Source organism: Loxodonta africana, chromosome 4 (assembly GCF_030014295.1).
Source record: "Loxodonta africana isolate mLoxAfr1 chromosome 4, mLoxAfr1.hap2, whole genome shotgun sequence".
NCBI classification, from domain to species: domain Eukaryota; kingdom Metazoa; phylum Chordata; class Mammalia; order Proboscidea; family Elephantidae; genus Loxodonta; species Loxodonta africana.
Window position 1 is genome coordinate 187,642,033 of NC_087345.1, and position 19,471 is coordinate 187,661,503.

Consider the following 19,471-nt stretch of genomic DNA (forward strand, 5'->3'; position numbering starts at 1 on the left):
ACTGAGGGTATGGGACCAAATGGCTCCATGACTCTAGATTAGAAAGGAAAATACTCACACAAGTGGAAGTGGAGAGGCCACAGAGTCCTAACAGTGCTCTGGTTAAGAGGCTCCACAGCAAGTCTTTAAAATGCAATTCTCAACACTGCTAACATGCAGACAGCCCAGGCTTTTTTGGATGGAGCTTCTTTCCACATCTCGCAAACAGCTGGGCTAATAAATGGTCTGGAATCAAAGCCCGCAAGCATGGTTTTGCCCCCAAGACTGGAAATGTTAATGCGGGACAGAGACCCAAGAAAAAAAACACTGAAGACATGAAGTTAAACAGACTGTGGATACCCAGAAAACCAAGGGTAATAACTGAAGTTACTACTACAACAGATACTCAGATTTTAAACGGCTCCTTTGTTCTTTGGCTCCTTTGTCCTCTGACCCATGTAAGAAAAGACCGGGCCTTTTTTCCAGTTATTCTCCAGTACTGCCTTAACACTGCACTGATACCTTTGTTAGGATAAGTCTGTTAGGCTTCTAGCTTCTCTGGCTATGTTTGCCATATATCCTGGAACACACTTCACCTTTAATACAAGAAAATCAACAACATCTATTCCTCTAGTATTTTTGGTTTATTAAGAATTTTAGCCTCATTTTGTTTCTTACAGTACCTCAGGGCATAGGCCATTGATAAGGAAGACAGATGGAAAAAAGACTAAACCTCTCACATTGTTAGATTTCCATTGAAGGGTTTCCTTTCAGCTTGGGTTCGATATTCTGTTTCTTTTGTTATGTTTTAAAACATTTTTTAAGTTTCATGTTCAAGACTTCACCCTATCAGCTACCTATTGGGCTAAAACTCAAAGAAACCAAATCGTTTCATATCCACTCTCCCTTCCTTATGGCAAGTCCTGCTCATGCTCTCCTTCCATTCTGCTTTCCCCACTCAACACACACACACACACACACACAAAATGATGCTCTGACTCACAAGTCCTTAAACGGCAAGCTTCACTCATTCAACAAATAGGCACAGGGCATCTTCAAGGTATCAGGCACTATTCTATGGACTTGGGTTACATCAGTGAAGAAAAGCGAAGATCCCAGTCCTATCAGAGCTTGCAAGCTAGTAGGGAAAATCAGCGAGGAGTCCTGGAGGGCTAGAGAGAAAAGAGTTAAACAGGTGATCGAGAAGACCTCACCGATAAGGTGAGACCTGAGCCAGGATGGAAGGTGGGGAAGGAGTTAGTTATTAAGGTAAGACCTGAGCCAAGATGGAAGGCGGTGAAGGAGTTAGTTATTAAAGTGAGACATGAGCCAAGATGGAAGGTGGTGAAGGAGTTAGTTATTAAGGTGAGACCTGAACCAAGATCGAAGGCAGTGAAGGCGTTAGTTATTAAGGTGAGACCTGAGCCAGGATGGAAGGCGGTGAAGGAGTTAGTAAGGTGAGATCTGAGCCAAGATGGAAGGCGGTGAAGGAGTTAGTAAGGTGAGACCTGAGCCAAGATGGAAGGCGGTAAAGGAGTTAATTATTAAGGTGAGACCTGAGCCAAGATGAAAGGCGGTGAAGGAGTTAGCCAAGAAGATACATGGAGAAGAACATTCCAGGCGAGGGATACAGCAAAGACCCTGGGGTGGGAGTGTGCCTGGAGTGTTCAAGGAACAGTGTGGAAGAAGGCTGGTGTGACAGGAGCTAGTGAGTGAGTGAGGAAGGCAGGCAGACCACACAGAGCCTTGGAGTCCACTGTAAGGAAATGGGTTTTATTCATGTGGAATGAGGAGTCAATGCTGGTTTTGAGCAGAGTAATGTTTTAAAGTTTTCAAAGGACGCCATTCCAGTTGCTATGTTGAGAACACTGTAGGGGGCAAGGATGAAAGAAGGGAGACCAGTCAGGAAGCTGGCAGGAGATGCTGGCGGCCTAGCGGAGAAGAGCTGCAGGGGAGGTTTGAGGACTGGTCAGATTCTGTATATATTCTTATGACAGAGCCATGCTTTCCTAACAGATTGGATATGGGATGAGGAAGAAACTGAGTTGTCAAGGATGACTGACAACTAAGCTATAACGGATGAAGTTGCCATCAATCATGTTGAGACAAAACCCAGAACTGACAGTGCTGTACAGATTTACTTGGTCTCATAACATTTTCAGTTCTCTTTAGCCCACTCCCAACTCCCACCAAAATATCTAATCAGGTTAGTCTAAATAACTGCTGCAAATACAGGAACTTTTTATTTTGAGAAACTACGGATCTGATGGCTGCAACAGACACCCTACCCCAAGTGGCAACCACAGACTGGTTAATGTTGGAAAGTTTCCATTTGTCATTTACTAGCTGTGCGACCTTGGGCAAGTCACTTATCCTCACTATGCCTCAGTGTGTCTTCCAGTATGGAGAATAATGTTACTTTCTCATACGGTTATTTTGAGTGTGAATTAATAGATGTACACCACTGGAAGCAGCATCTGGCATAGAGTAAACATTATATAAATGTACGCAACAAATATGATCATTGTGATTACTGTTTTGTTATTTCTCAAACTCCCAATGATCGCCTGGGGAGCAGATGAGTCTAATACAAATTTCAGAAACATGAACAACCTAACATTAAAGTAGACTAAGAACAAAGACATAGTAAGTTGCCATTAGGTCCCAAAGAGGCCTAACCACCTTTTATGGGTTGAATTGTGGACCCCAAAAATATGTGTTATAAATCCTAACCCCTATACTCCATTGCCATGGAGTCAATTTCAACTCATAGCGACCCTACAGGATAGAGTAAAACTGCTTCATAGAGTTTCCAAGGAGTGGCTGGTAGATTCAAACTGGCTACCTTGGGTTAGCAGCCAAATTCTTAACCACGGTACCATCAGGACACCTATGGTTATAATCCCCTTTGGGAATGGGTTTTCTCTTTTATGTTATTGACACAGGATTAGTGAAGGGTGTGCCTTGAATCAAGGAGCCCTGGCGGCACAGTGGTTAAGCACTTAGCTGCTAATGGAAAGGTCAGAGGTTCCAACCCACCAGGGCTCCACAAGAGAAAGATGTGGCAGTCTGCCTCCATAAAGATTACAGCCTTGGAAAACCTATGAGGTAGTTCCACTTTGTCCTACAGGGTTGCTATGAGTCAGAATCGACTCAAGGGCAACAGATTTTTGATTGGGAGCCTTAAATCAATCTCTTTTAAGATATAAAAGGGATTAAACAAGCAAGCGAGAGGAGCAGAGATGGGGGAAGACACATGCGAAGCCACATGGAGACCTCCAAGGAATCCGGAAACAAGCCGAAGGGATAAGGACCTTCCCCCAGAGCCAACAGAGAAAGCCTTCCCCTAGAGCCAGTGCCCTCAATTAAACCTGAATTAGGACTTCTAAACTGTGAGAAAATTAATTTGTTTGTTAAAGGCATTCACTTGTAGTACTTCTGTTATAGCAGCACTGGATAACTAAGACAACACCATAACTTAAGTCACCAAAATTCCACCACACAAAGTTATCCCCTTCTGTGTCTGGGCACGGGGCCATATGGATACATATGCACGTATCTCTAGGATTTAAAGAAATTGACCTTTCTTTCCTTTTCCAGCCAAATCCCATGAACTTCTCTGAACCTTTCAATACCAGATGAACATCAATTCTAGTCGTCTGGGGTATTTTCATGATAGAAGAGAGATCGAAATGGTACTTGGGCACTTCAGTTTTTGCTATATACTGGAATCATGAATTCTCAAGATGCTTTAAAATGTTTATTAATAATCTAAAAATCCATATAAATCAGAATTTAAATATATGTATGTATATGTGTACAAGTATATGCATATTTGTATGTATGTGCATATATATATATACTCATGTATATACAGAGAGAGACAGAGAGAAGGCCCTGGTGGCAAAGTGGTTAAGAGCTTGGCTGCTAACCAAAAGGTCAACAGTCCAAATCCACGAGTCGCTCCTTGGAAACCCTGTGGTGCAGTTCTACTCTGTCCCATAGGGTCACTGTGAGTTGAAATCGACTTGGTGGCAGCGGGGGTGTGTGTGTGTATACATACACACACATACATACATATATATAACCCAAAAAGCTGGACTACAAAGAAAAACGCAGCATCAGAATTGGTGAAAGACACAATAACAGGCTACAACATGCAGGTGACAGAACCTTGCTTGCTGAGGGAGATGAGAACTTGAAGCACTTACTGATGAAAATCAAAGACTACAGCCTTCAGTATGGATTACGCCTTAACATGAAGAAAACAAAAATCCTCACAACTGGACCAATAAACATCATGATAAATGGAGAAAAGATTGAAGTTGCCAAGGATTTCATTTTACTTGGATCCACAATCAACAGCCATGGAAGTCGCAGTCAAGAAATCAAACGACATATTACAACGGGCAAATCTGCTGCAAAAAAATCTATTTAAAGTGTTGAAAAGCAAAGGTGTCACTTTGAGAACTGGAGTGCACCTGACCGGAGCCATGATATTTTCAATCACCTCATACGCATGCCAAAGCTGGACAAATAAGGAAGACTGAAGAAGAATTGATGCCTTTGAATTATGATATTGGTGAAGAATACTGAATATACCATGGACTGCCAGAAGAACGAACAAATCTGTCTTGGAAGATGTAAAGCCACAGTGTTCCTTAGAAGTGAGGATGGCGAGACTTGGTCTCACATACTTTGGACATGTAATCAGGAGGGACGAGTCCCTGGATAAGTACGCCAAGCTTGGTAAAGTAGAACGTCAGCAAAAAAGAGGAGGACCCTCAAGGAGATGGATTAACAGTGACTGCAACAATGGGCTCAAACATAGCAACAGTTGTGAGGATGGCGCAAGACCTGGCAATGTTTCGTTCTGTGGTACACAGGGTCATTGAGTCAGAATCGACTCAACTGCAGCTAACAACAACATATATGTAAATCAAATCTGTCCTCCCAGCCTCTGACGCTGAATGAATTTCTACCGAAAAAGAACCCTGAACAACAAGTAACACCATCAAGATTTACCCAGCCAGGCGTTCCCAACCTTAACTGCATATTAGAATTAGAATTACCTGGAGAGCTTTAGAAAAAACGTACTGATGCCAAAGCCCAGCCCTGCATTGCTGGTTTAATTAAAACCAATGCTGAGAACCGGTGGTTAGGTAAATTCTAGAATTATTATTTACAGAATTTGAGAAACAGAGAAAACATTATTTAAATAGTTAATTGGTATTTCTGGGTTTAGACTAGCGTCACCAGGCGAACTGGGCGCAAGAAGAGGACACTGCAGCCTGAACTCAAAACAAATAAAATGAAACTTCTGTGTCCTGCTCTATACTCCCTCAAGCTACCCTTAATCTGCAAAACAAGAGCCTGTGGTCTTCCAAACGTTCTTTCAAAAATGCTTCATGATTGAAACTGTGGATTCTTTTAAGTGAAAGAACACAGAATAGTGTTCTATTGTTCTCTACAAAATCCTTCAAGGCCCCAGTGCCAAATAGCTAGTTACAATTACTTTTTTTCCATTTCCTTACTAGAGTCAATAATCGCCTGCAGCCTGACTCTAAGAAATGGGAATCTTCCTTTCATTTGCATTTCTCTCTTTTTTTTAAATCCATCTAAAATATAAAGCCTCCGCCAGACATCACGGCACAACATAAAGGAGAAATTATCTCCAAACGTTCTCGCCTGTCAGCATTGCATAGGACTGGGTAATCCTTTTCCATAATAAACTCATTTATTCATCCGTTCATTACTTTAAAACACAATACTTTAATGATTATTACTGCTAGACGTTCTTTTGAGATGATTTGGGCTATAAAACCCAAGCCCACTGAGTAGATGCCGACTGATAGCGACTCCACAGGACAGAGTAGAACCGCCCCAAAGGGTTTCCAAGGCTGTAAATCTTTAAGGAAGCAAAACGCCATGTCTTTCTCCCACAAAGCACCACCAACCTTTCAATTAGCAGCAGAGCGTTTTAACCACTGCGCCATCAGGGCTCCTGATTTGGGCTATAGCAGTGATCAAAAGAGACCCGTTTCTTAATATCCTTCTTGTTGTTGTCAGGCGTCATTAAGTCAGTTCCGACTCATAGCAACCCCGTGTGCAACACAACGAAACTCTGCTGGGTCCTATACCACCCTCACAATCACTGGGCTTGAGCCCACTGTGGCAGCCACTGTGTTAATCCATCCCATTGACGGTCTTTCTCTTTTTCACTGACCCTCTACTTTACCAAGCACCAACATAAAAGACATCTAAAGAGTAGGTTAAAGATAAAGGAAGTGTGAAGTAACAGTGGAAATGTCATATTTCTATTAACATAAGTAAAAAGTTGAGCACCTACTATAAACCAGGCAGGAGCCCTGATGGCACAGTTGTTAAGAGCTTGGCTGCTAACCAAAAGGTGGGCAGTGTGAATCCATCAGCCACTCCTCAGAAACCCTATGGGGGCCGTTCTACTCTGTCCTCTAGGGTTGCTGTGAGTCGGAATCCACTAGACAGCTACAGGTTTGGCTTTTTGTTTTTTTATAAACCAGGTGTTATATTAGTCTCTCTCTCTATATATGCTACTCATTTAATAAAGGTGTTCTCCTATAGAGGTGAAGTTATCACTTAGTTAGTGGGCCAAGCAATGAGAAAATTCTTTCATTCGGTACAGTTTAAATTTGGCTTTCCACAACAGAGGGAATCTGGATCCTAAAATTGCCAGGAATGAATGATGACATAGACAGTTGTGTCAATCCATTCACAGGGAAATCATCCTTCGGATTAGCTCAACTAAGTAAACTGTGAGGAGAGTTTTGAGTTTAAAAGAAAGAACAATCAAGTTGTCATAAAAATATATTTGACTTAAATTTTTTAAGTCAAGAATTATCGAAATTGTATTTTAAGCATGAACTGTAAACAATCTAAGACAGTATTAAGTCAAGAAGTTTACTGATAAAGTAATATTTAAAAAAATACTGAACCCAATAAAATAAACATTACTAGACACAGTGAACAGTCCTTTAATTTCTTTACAAGCTCTAGTCCAAACCCAAAGTCACCCACATCAGGCAGAAATTCACAGACAGTAATTAAGTCCCATGCAAATACTCCTTTTCATTATCCTTTTAAACAGCATTCAGTGATTTAACTCAAAACTCTCTCCAAATCATCCTGATAATATTCTAAAAGAGATTTTTCAAAGCATTCTCAGGTGAAGCTATTTGACCCCACCCACCACCCCATCTCCCTCCAAAAAAAAAAAAAAAAAAACTTTTTAAAAAAATTATTTTAGTATTTAAAGAGAATTGGGGGGAAGTGGAGAGACAGCCAAACTAGGGTCAGCTTTTAAGTTTCTGGGGAGCTAATGCAGACCAACGCTGTTCTCCAACTCTAGGCAGAGACCAGGATCCCAACATGGGAATTTACTTCTCAGTTACGCCAAGGATCATCTATTACCCTCGATTTTTGAAGGACAACCCCACTCACCCTTTTTGCCTGTGAGTTTAACTTGACTTGTGGCTATGTTAAAACAGTAACTGGAATCCCAGGCTCTCCTACCGCCCCGCCCCCAGCACTGGCTGCTTACCAGATCATCTGTCACGAAACATTTCAGGTTTTTGTCACCACATCAAAGATTCTGTTTCTACTTATGGCTGGCATCTGCCCGTCTCACAACCCCACAGCACCTTCCTACAGAATCAAGGCCTCTTTTCAAATTTACAGTCCCTGGCAGGGGCGGATGATCCAGTAAGCAAGGTAAGCATGGGCTTACTTGTGCTTACTTTCTAATTTGTAGTGAACAATTTCACATGGGTTTCACCACATCAAAGATGTACTGTATAAATCCATTCACCTATGGTCAGCTGAACTTTGACAAAGAACCAAAGTCCATTAAATGGGGAAAAGACAATTTTTGTAACAGATGGTGCTGGCAAAACTGGATGTCCATCTACATAAAAAAAATCAAACAGGACCCTTACCTCATACTATAAATGAAAACTAACTCAAAATGGATCAAAGACCTAAACATAAAACCTAAAACAATAAAGATCATGGAAGAAAACATAGTGACAGTGCTAGGGACTAAATACATGGCATAAATACAATACAAACCATAACTAACAACACACAAACACTAGAAGATAAACTAGATAACTGGGAGCTCCCAAAAATTAAACACTTATGCTCATCAAAAGACTTCACCAAAAGAGTAAAAAGAGAGCTTACAGACTGGGAAACAATTTTTGGCTATGATACATTCGACAAAGGTCTAACCTTTAAAACGTGTAGAATACACCTCAACAACAAAAAGACCAGAGACAAGGGAAATACCAGTCAAAAGAACTAATGAACCCTAGAAACCACAGCATCCACCAGCTGCAGCCCAGAAGAACTAGATGGTGCCCAGCTACCACCCCAACCTGCCCTGACAGGGATCACAATAGGGGACCCCAGACAGCAAGAGAAAAACGTAGACCAAAATTCAAATTCACACACACAAAAAAAGACCAGGCTTACTGGTCTGACAGAGACTGAAGGAACCCCTGAGACTATGGCCCCAGATACCCAGCTCACTCAGAAATGATGCCATTACCTAAGTCCACCTATCAGCCAAAAGTCAGACAGGCCTAGAAATCAAACGATAACACACGTGAGGAACATGCGTCTTAATCAAGTATACTAGGCCAAATCGGCAACACCTGCCCAAAAGCAAAGACAGGCAGGCAGCAAGGAACAGAAAAACTGGATGAATGGACATGGGGAACCTGGGGTGGAAAGGGAAAGGAGGGTGATGGGCGGAGGGAATTGCAATCAACGTCACAAAATAACCTGAGTATAAATTTTTGAATGAGAAACTAATGTGGGCTATAAACTTTCACCTAAAGCACAACAGAATTTTTTTTTTTAAATGATGTGGTGAAATTGCTCACTGCAGACGATCAGGTAAGCACGGAAGGTAAGCGCCGCGCTCACGGACAATCCGCCCCCGGGTCTCGAGAAGGACCAGCTGATGTCACCCACACGTCGCCGGTCCTCGCGACCGGCATGGACCAGCCCGCACCGCGGTGCTCCCGGAGCCGCCGGGCCGGAAAGTTTCCCTGCTGCCGCTCACTCGCTGGCGCAGCCCAGCACCCGGCGACGGCGGAGGCGTCCGGATGCTGCAGAGCCCAGCGGCTCGCCCCGGGGACCAGAGGAACATCTCGGTTACGGGGAAGCCAGTACCCCGATATGCGCACGTTTAACCAATTCTACTGCATCCACGGGAAAGAGCGCGCGGGGAAGGCTGAGAAAGCAAAATCAGGAAAACTGCGAGAAGCTGGGTGTGCAGTGGGAGCACCGCGGCATCGGCGGGGGAGGGGCGGGCGCCCTTACGGGGTGCCAGGCGAGCGGCGGGGGAGGGGCGCTCGTCGCCTCCCGGGGCGCGCGGCTCCCGACCCCGGCCCGGCCCGCGCGCGGCTCACCGTCGATGTTCTCCCGGTCGCTGATGTGCTGCAGGTTGCAGCCCGTGTCCTCGCGGCTCAGGTCCGTGTCGGGCCGGTAGGACTCCAGCCGAGAGTGGGCATTTCTCCTGAGCTTGGGGCTGGACGACACGCAGCACGAGGTAGTGTTCCCCATCTTCGGCGGCCCCCCGGCTCCTCCTCCTCCTCTCGCTCTGGCCTTCCTCCACTTCCCCGGCGCCCGGGCGAGGGCGGCGGGGAGCGGGCGGGGTGCGGGGCGGCGGGGCGGCGGGGCGGGGGCGGGCGGGGAGGAGTGGGAGAGGCTCGCCCCCGCCGAGGGGTGGGGAGACGGAAGCCGCAGCCCAGCTGCCCGGGTCAGCAGCGGCAGCGGCAGCGGCGGCAGCAGCGGCGGCGGCGCCTAGCCATGGGCGGCGGCGGCGACGAGCGGGCGGCGGCGGCGGCCCAGGCTGCTCCCCTCAGCCTCACACGCGCGCCTGCCTGCCTGCCCGCTGGCTCGTCCACGACGCCGCCTGCAAGCGCGTCCCGGGCCCCGGTCCCGGGCGGGAGAACGCACGGCCCCGCCTGCACGCGCGACTGCGGCCGCCGGGCCTAGGTCATCCCGCCGCGGCCATGGCGAGCCCGGCGCGCCGCGCCGCCTCCTTCCCCGCGCACTTTCCCAATCGGGGCGGCTGCTTTCCCCCGCGGCGGCGGCGGCGGCGGCGGCGGCAACCCCGAGGCTGCCTTTTGCAAGAGGTTCCGGTTCAAGTGGGTGGTAACGCCGTCTCCGCGCCCGGCGGAGGAAGCGTCGGCGCGGCCCGCGCGGCCCCGCCGCGCCCCCGTCCGCCCCGGCGCGGCGAGGTGCAGCGGCCCGCGAAGGAGGGTCCAGGCGCCCCCGCGCCGCCGCGCAGCCCCCTCCCCGCCGCGCCGCGCCCCGCCCCGTCGCCGCCCCTTCCTTCCTCGCTGGGAGGCTGCCCTGGAAGCAGATGGAACGGCCTGGGCCGAGAGCGGGGACGGCTGGGGTCGGCGGCCGGCGGGCTGCGCCTCGCTCGGGCGCTGGGAAGGCGCCGGGAGCTGTGGTTTGGGAGCTCAGCTTCTCCAGCCCTTTCATTTCCTGGTCTCGGCTGCCTCAGTTCCTTCCCGGGTTAGGGGAGCATCGGGCTTCCTAAGAGGGCGAAAGGTGTGTATGGGGGCCCTTGTGCCCCCAGCGCCTGCGGCCTGCCGGGGTCCCGCCCAAGGTGGGCCCTGAGCCGGGTCAGCGGGCTGGAAGGAAGAGCCTGGGGGCTGCACAGTGCGCGAAAGGTGTGGGGGACACGGATGCAGCCCTGGTATGCAGTAGGAGCTTCGCTAGCCGCACCTAGGAGAATTGCCCCTTCCCCGCCTTTTTTTTTTTTTTTTTTTTTTTAAGCGTTTGAAAGGAAGCTGGACCTTGGTTTGGGAGTTCTGCTTTCTGTTTTGAGCTTTGCTGAGGAATTGGTGGGCCTTAGGGCCATTTTAATGTCGAATTATAGCTGCAGAGTGTTTTGAGTTCTTTGGAGGTGAATAATGTGAGGTGGAGGAAAGTAAACTAACACAACTCTTCAACTTATTTTTTTTAAATACTGTGGATTTTTGTCGTGTCGGGAATAGGGTCTGAACTGAGACTGGTAAGATGAAAGTATGTGAAGGTGCCTGACACAAAGACATTCAAAAAATAATAAATGATTCCCATCCCTCACCATGACAGCCATCGCAGGCTAGAAAGACTTGTTGTGTTGAGAAGAGCCTAAGGAGACTGTAAGGTGGCAGGTACGACCGTCCCCCCTTTTTCCAAATAAGTCGATAAAGATTTCATGAGGAGAGGCTAAGGGGAGAGGAAAAAAAAAAAGTTTTGAACAGGAAAAAACACAATTCAACCCTTTTAATTTTATATAGGAGGAAACTGAGGCCAGAGAGATGAAATGCCTTGAATTGCCCAAGGTCTTGGTACTAGTTAGTGACAGACCTGGAACCTAAAAGGGAAGAGAAGTTGCCTCGGCAATGTGTGGGCACCTTGCCAGAGCCTTTATAAGCATTATTTTATCTAATTCTTGACATCCAGGCTTTTTTTTTTTTTTTAACCTTTGCTGTCTCTTCATTTTGCAGTAATGTTTATACAGTACTTTGATTAGTCCACATAGAGAGTTCTGTGCTCTAAAACTGCATTGACGCCATTCGTTGGGATAGGTGGTGGTGCAGAAAAGATGCAGAAGGGAGTGTAAACGGGAAAGGGAAAGGGTGAAAAGCGACATGACCAAATAATGCTCTTTTTACTAGGGCTGCACAGACTCTGCTTTTCAGGAAAGGTTGGAGCAAACTGCAAGCTGGTAAATGGGTACATTTAGATTTTTCTGGGCTGCAGTGTGTGGGTAGGATGTCTGAAAATTGGGAGGAGACTTACCATATTGTCTGCTCTGATTGCCATTTTGTAATTCGGACCCTTTATGGAGTCCTGAGCGGTACAAATGGTTAACTCACTGAACTGCTAATGGAAAGGTTGAAGGTTCAAGTTCACCCAGAGGTGCCTCGCAGGAAAGGCTTGCCAGTCCACTTCCAAAAAACCAGCCACTGAAAACCACACAGAGCACAGTTCTGCTGTGATACACATGGTGTCACCGTGAGCTGGAATCAACTCCATAGCAACTGGTTTGGTTTACGTGAAGGTTAGCATCCAGTCATTGAGCCATGTGTGCATTGCATACCCAATTGGGCACATAAGCGCTATGGATAATCTTTATTTAATCATAAAGCTTCTAATATTTATAGTAATGTTATGGGTTGGAGGGCTTAAGAGGAGAGACAGATGGCACTTAGGACTCTGTCTGTAAGGCAGTAGACCATGGCTGTCTGCATGCTTCCTGTTCCGGTAGGTCATCTGGCATCTAGGAAGAGCATCTGAAGGTGAGGGAAGACATTACTGGGTGTCAGGGTAACTAGAGATCCTTACTAAAGGGTGGGACAACCACTGGTCTGCAGTGACATCTCCTGCCCCCACCACTACCTCTCTGACTTTCCCACCATATCCTGTTTGGACTTACTCAGGAGTGTGACTATTGCATCTACAGACCTGGGGAGAAAAAAAAAGTGCTAAAGCCCAGCCAGGTGATTTACCTGGGTGTCAGCCCTGCCCACTGCAGACTCCTCAGGGCAGAGACCCACCTGCCTGACTCGCCATGACACTTTAGGAAACACTGCAGAAAAATGACCAACTCTTAGCAGAGGCAATGTGGTACCAAATGATAGTAATGAAAGATGTTATTGAACACCTGCCGTATCCTATATACTGTAATAAGTATTTTTTGCATCAAAGCCTATGTGTGGTGCAGTGGTTAAGGGTCCAGCTGCTCACCAAAAGGTTAGCAGTTCAAATCCACCAGCCACTCCTTGGAAACCCTATGGAGAAGTTCTCTGTCTTGTAGGGTCACTATGAGTCAGAATCAACTCGACAGCAGTGGGTAAGCCTAGATGGTTATCTCCTAGTTTACGACTAAAGACACTTTAACTCCCGTAAGTAAACTTGTCTAAGGTCAAACTACTGAGAAATGGCCTACTTGGGGATTTGAACCTAGTTGTGATTCCAGAGTCTGTGAGGTCCCCTCTAAGCTGTATCCACCCCAACTCCATGCCCCAGCCCCAGGGGAAGGGGGAAGAGGAGCCTCAGAATACTGAGAGGGCAAATCTCTTGTAAATTTTTTCGTAGAAAGGGGAGTCTAGTGTTGCTTTTTTCCCTTACACTCTCTAAAGCAAGCTGAGAGCTGACTGCTGAGGACTAGTTCTAGTCTTTAAGAAGAAAAATCAAGGAGTGAGGGGAGCCTCATTATTTTGTGGGGCCCAGCCCTTCTGTCCAGAGTTAAGACAACAGGCAACAAGATTGGGGAAAAGCCCTGTGCAGGAAATAGTCTGGGCACTTGGCCTCATGTCACATAGGAGTCCCAGTGTGCAGACCTAGCCCAGGATGGGGACTGGCCAGGGGGCAGGTGAGAACTGAAGCCCAAGGCCCTGGCCTCAAAAGGTTCAGCCTGATTAGTAAACATAAACCTGGAGCTACTCATATACCACCCTGCCCTTTGAATAGAATCATTTGGGAGTTAATTCCCTTCGTCTTTCTCCATAACTGCTATTCAAGGTTTTAGTCATTGTAAAGAGGTAAGTGGACCGGGCAGTGTTGTGTTCTGTTATACATAAGGTCACCATGAGTTGGAACCAACCCAACTGCAGCTAACAACAATAAATAAGGAACTAGCAGCGTCTTGGGTGGATTAGCTAAGTCAAAGGTTTTCAAACTTTTTTATCAGTAGTTGCTTTTTTTCCCAATGAAATACGAAACCACAATATTTAAAACTTAGGAGATATTAGTATTAGCTTATGGTGATTCAATTTATAAAAATAAGATCACATAAAAACAAATCAGAATTTAAAAAACAAACCCATTGCCATTGAGTCGATTCTGACTCATCAATGGGAATAAACCAAAAAAAAAAACAAAAAACAAAACCCGTTCCTGTTGAGTCGATTCCAACTCATAGCGACCCTATAGGACAGAGTAGAATTGCCACATAGAATTTCCAAGGAGCACCTGGTGGATTTGAACTGCTGACCTTTTGATAAGCAGCTGTAGCACTTAACCGCTACTCCATCAGGGTTTCCCATCCATGGGAATAAACCAAAAAAACCAAACCCAGTGCCATCGAGTCGATTCCGACTCATAGCAACCCTATAGGACAGAGTAGAATTGCCCCACAGAGTTTCCAAGGAGCGCTTGGCAGATTCGAACTGCCGACCGTTTGGTTAGCAGCCGTAGCACTTAACCACTACGCCATCAATGGGAATACACTACCTTAATTCAATCAGGGCAGGTCATAATTGCATTCTTATATCAGCCACACTCATATCCATGAACAATGAATCAGTTACTTGCAAAACCCCTAGAATCACCTCCTGGGGACACACAAAACCACTGAGTAGAATTAGCCCAGGACCTGGACCATTGGTCAAAAGAAGGAAAATGGGTAGCGTCTGGGAGAAAAAACCTGTTGAGAGCGTATCTGCCCTTATTACCTGGCAGCCAGTTGCCCCTGTGTGTTGCACAAGCGTTCCTAAAGCAGGGGTAGAGTAACCAAGGCCCTTTTGTCTCTTGTACGGCCAATGCCTGTTACCCTGTTGCTTCCCAGTGACCTCCCCTCAAATGGTATCTCCCTTTAGTACTTGATGGCAAGCAAACTATACTCAAGACCTGGCACAGAAGTTATTTTGGCTAATGCCTTTTTACTTTTTGATAGGCACTTGACCTTGACTAACACAAGTTATTTATTCAAGAAACAGTTCTCGAATAACAGGCACGCTGGGGATACAAAATGGATAAGATACAGTTCCTACTCTTAGGCAACTCATAGTCCAGTAAGGTAAACAGTCACAAAGACAGGTTTATAAGGTGTTAAGAAATGGGGCGATTGCAGTCACTTAAATGATGTAATCGGAACAATGCCAAGCCTGCCTGCTACCTATAAATACCTCTCTTTATCACCTACGGATACACCTAAAATTCCATTATAAGAGTTTTGTTCTTAAGAATTATACCCGGGGATTCTCTGTCAGAATGAGAATTCCCATAAGAAAGCAAGGATGACTAGTAGACTTAAGTGCCTGTCAAGGCTTTTGGACCTGGAACACCGTTGAGAAGGATTCTGAGGTCCAGCTCAGGGACAGAGTGCTGCTGCCATGAGGGAAGGAGGGGGATGGACAGCACATTTTCTATCCACGAGTAAAACCAATACAGCCGCTGATAGCTTTGTGGAATAATTTCACTTTCTGAAGCAGGGAGTAAGGCCGACAGGATGGTGCAAAGGACAGCTACATTTCACTTGGGGAGAAAAGGGCAAAGAGGGGGTACGAAGTGGGCAGCTATCATCGCTGGGCATCTGGCAGAAGGCCCACTTGGAAGCTGGCTTTTCTTCCTCACTACTCAGAATTCACCACCTGTCCCCAAGTTAAACAGCCTGAAGAAGTCCGGTCTCAGTCATGCCAAACCTTCTTTACCTTCTTTACCCATCTGGGCTCACCAAGAATAGAAATAGAAGATTTAACTTTTGATAAGGCAAAGTCCGTCATCTAGCAGGGTCAGGCATAGGTCAGAATGGGAGAGACTGCTATTCCTCTTTTAATTATGAATGATTGGTCCGAGGTTTACACTATGGACCTATAACTTCCCCAGTCTACATTCACGTAATAATAAAGTGTTACATGTCTAATGTAGGACTCTTAACATTGTACTTGGATTTTTCCTCCCTTGTCCTTTCAGTTCTTATACATTGTACCTTCTACATGTTATGAACACTGTAATACATTGTGCTTTTTTTTTTTTTTTTTGCTTTGAACGCTCAATTTTTAAAAGAAATTTTAAAACGAGAATAAAAATTCTTTTATATTTACCATCGTGTTGAAAATATCTGGTACTCTCCATTCCTTGGTGTGCATCTGAGTTTCCATCTAGTAAGATTTTCCTTTGGCCTGAGAACTTTAACATTTACTGAAGTGCATACAAGTCTGCAGGCGATCAAGCCTCTCCATTTTGGTTTCTGTGAAACTTTAAGTTGCCTTTGTTTTTGAAGAATATTTTCACTGGAGATAAAATTATAGGTTGACTTTTTTTTCTCTTAGCACTTTAAAGAGTAATTCCATTTTCTTTGCATATCTCATGAAAAGTCAGCTACAGTTCATCCTTGTTCTCTGTATGTGATGTATTTCCCCTCACCCAGCCTGCTTTTAAGATGTCCTCTTTGTCATCACTTGTTTTCAACAATTTGACTATGATATACTTGGGTTTGCGGGATGCATGTGTGTGTTTATTCTTCCTGAAACTCTGAGCTTTCTGGTTCTGAGGTTGATTGTTTTTATTAAATTTGCAATTTTTTAGCCATTTTTTTTTGTTACCCACCTCCCCCCCTCTTTCTTAGAGTCCAGTTAACATAAGTATCAAACTGCTTGATGTTATTTCACAGGTGCCCTGAGACTCTGTTCATTTTTCTTATTATTTTGGTGAAAGTACACACAGCAGAACATTTACCTGTTCGACAGTTTCTCCACGTACGTTTCAGTGACGTTGGTTACATCCTTCACGTTGTGTCACCATCTCGCCGCCCCTGCCTGTATCATTTCACTGCCGGGGACTTAGTCGCACCACTGCCTGAACTTCTCACCTGTGCTTTAACGTTGCTGTTGTCAGTTTGATCTCATATAAAGTAATTCTTTAAAGGAGCACAATGCTCAAGGCAAACGTTTTTTACTAATTTAGCTAAACTGTTGTCTATGTTAAAGATGACTTCGGGGGATAGCTTTAGTTCAAGGTTTAAAGATTTTTTTCAGGGCAGTAGGTTCAGAGGTTTCTCCAGTCTCAACAGTTTCAGTAAACTTAGATTCTGTAAGAAGTTGGAGATCTGTTTTACTTTCTTTTCCGTTTTTGATCAGGATTCTTCTAATCAGGCCTTAATCAAAACATTCAGCCATGGTAGCCAGGCACCATTCAGCTCTTCTGGCCTCATGACAAAGGAGGCCGCAGTTCATATAGATGGGTGGACCTGCAATCCAGTTCCTGCTCCATTCCTGGGTCTTCTACCTCTGCTGCTCCAGGTAAGTAGAGACCAGTTATTGTATCTTGCATAGCTGCTCACGGGTTTGTAAGACTCCAGGCGCTACTCACCAAACTAAGGGGTAGAATAGAAACTTTGAAAACAATATTAGAAAGCTATGACTAGGGGTCTGTACTCATCTGGAGCAAAAGAGAAAGAAGTAAACCGAACACTCAAAGAAGAAACTCATCTGCAGGGCTAATAGCCCACATGAACCACAGGCTTATCTATCCGGAGATGAGAAGAACTAGATGGTGCCTGGCTACAACTACTGACCACTCTGACCAGGGACATAATAGATGGTCCCTGATAGAATAGAAGAAAAATGTAGAACAAAACTCAAATTCTTTAAAAAAAAAGGCCAGACTTACTGGACCAATAGAGACTAGAGGAACCCCCAAGACTGTTCCCCTGAGATACTCTTTAAACGTGGAACTGAAGCCACTCCTGGAGGTCACCTTTCAGCCAAATAATAGATTGGCTCATAAACAGTATCACCTGTGAGGACTGTGCTCCCTTAGATAATCACCTACATGAGAACAAATGATCAACTTACACTAAAGCAAAGAGAAGAAGGTAAGGGGGGGACGGGGAAGCTGGAATGATGGAAACAGCAATCAGAGTGGAAATAATGAGAATACTGACACGTTGTGAAAAACGTAACCAGTGTCACTGAACGATTTGTACCCGAATTGTTAAATGAGAACCTAATGTTGTGCTTAAGCTTTCACCAAAGATGCAAATATTATTTTTATTTAAAAAATTTTTGGTTAATTGATCAGACAGCCCCACAAAGCCATGACCTTAATTCCTCCAAACTAAGAGAACTAATCGCATGAGGTGTTTGGTTGTATCTAAGTAGTATCAACAACTGCAGCCTCTTTTTTTTTTTTTCTTCCTTTATTTATTTTTTGGTTTTTTAAAAATAATATATTGCTGGGTACTGGGTTTTAATATATTGCACAAGATTTGCCGTTTTGCCCTTTTTCTGGCGTACAACTTAGTGACATCAGTTAATCAGTCAAGTTGTGTAACCACTCCCCTTCATCAATGCCAGTTTTCCCATGGCTATTCACGATTGCACTACTTCCCAGAGAAAGATCCCCTCTCACCCTCACCCTCCCACTCCAAGTAGCCACTAATAACTGTTGGTCTCCAATCTGTTCATTTTTTTAAATAACTTCATTGCGACATAATTTACATACCATACACTGAAAGTTTTTTATTTATTTTTGCTGCCCACCCCCAAAGCTTTTATTTTTAAATAAATTTTTTTTTTTTTTAGGAGTATGAGGTTTACTGAAAACCTGCAAGTAGTAAGGAAAGTTCTCATACAGTTTCTCCTGTTAGAATAATCTTCCGCTGGTGCAGTGCGTTTATTACAACCGATGACTCAGTATTGACACATTATTGACTAAACCCCATAGATTGCGTTAGCGCTCCTCTTGGTGGTGTACCATCCCTATGGGTTTTAACAAATGCATGATGTTGTCTGTCCACCCTTACAGTATCATACAGAGTGGTTTCACTGCCCTAAAAATGTCTTCTGTTCCACCCATTTCTTCTCTCCCTCCTCCTGAATCCCTGGAAACAACTGATCTTTTTACTGTCTATAGTTTTGCCATTTCCATAATGTCATGTGTTGTCAGTTTCCTTGAAGTCGAGTCTGACTCATAGCTACCCATGTTTTACAGAGCAGAATTGCTGCATGGGGTTTTCTTGGCTGTAGTCTTAGAATAAGCAGATCACCAGGCCTTTTTGTGTGTGTGATACCACTGGGTGGGTACAAAAGGCCAGCCTTTAGGCTTGCAGTCGAGGACAAACTGTTTGTGCCATTTGTTGTTATATGCCATCAAGTCAATTCCAACTCATAGCAGCCCTGTAAGGACAGGGTAGAACTGCCCCATAGGGTTTTCTAGACTGTAATCTTTATGGGAGCAGATCACCAGGTCTTTTCTCCCACACAGCCACTGGTGGGTTCAAACTGCTGACCTTCTGGTTAGCAGTTAACCGTTGCATCCCCCCCACACACAAACAAAACCACAGTCGAGCCAATTCCGACTCATAGTGACACCATAGGACAGAGTAGAACTACCCCATAGGGTTTCCAGGGAGCTGCTGGTGGATTCAAACTGCTGACCTCTTGGTTAGCAGCCAAGCTCTTAACCACTACACCACCAGGGTTCCCACTGTACCCCCAGGACTCCTTATTTGCACCACCTTGGTGGCGCAATGGTTAAGCACTCAGCTGCTAACCAAAAGGTTGGTGGTTTGAATCCACCAGCTGCTCCACTGGAGAAAAACGTGGCAGTCTGCTTCTGTAAAGATTACAGCCTTGGAAACCCAATGGGACAGTTCTACCCTGTCTTATAGGGTCGCTATGAGTCAAAATCAACTTGATGGCAATGGATTTTGGGGTTT

At 45.2% G+C, this 19,471-nt stretch overlaps 1 protein-coding gene across 3 annotated transcripts in view; it reads right to left on the reverse strand.

The window, feature by feature from the left end:
• Positions 1 to 19,471, reverse strand: part of CCNY (cyclin Y) — a 391,131-nt gene that overhangs the window by 259,185 nt on the left and 112,475 nt on the right. The window contains exon 1 of one of the 3 annotated variants that reach the window (XM_003420701.4): positions 9,435 to 9,690. The exons of 1 other annotated variant lie outside the window; for it this stretch is intronic. In XM_003420701.4, coding sequence (XP_003420749.1) covers positions 9,435 to 9,588 — 154 coding nt within the window. In that variant the 5' untranslated portion in view covers positions 9,589 to 9,690. Of the gene's footprint in view, positions 1 to 9,434; positions 9,691 to 19,471 lie in introns of those variants that run through there. One more of the 3 variants, XM_023539755.2, reaches the window with a different exon arrangement.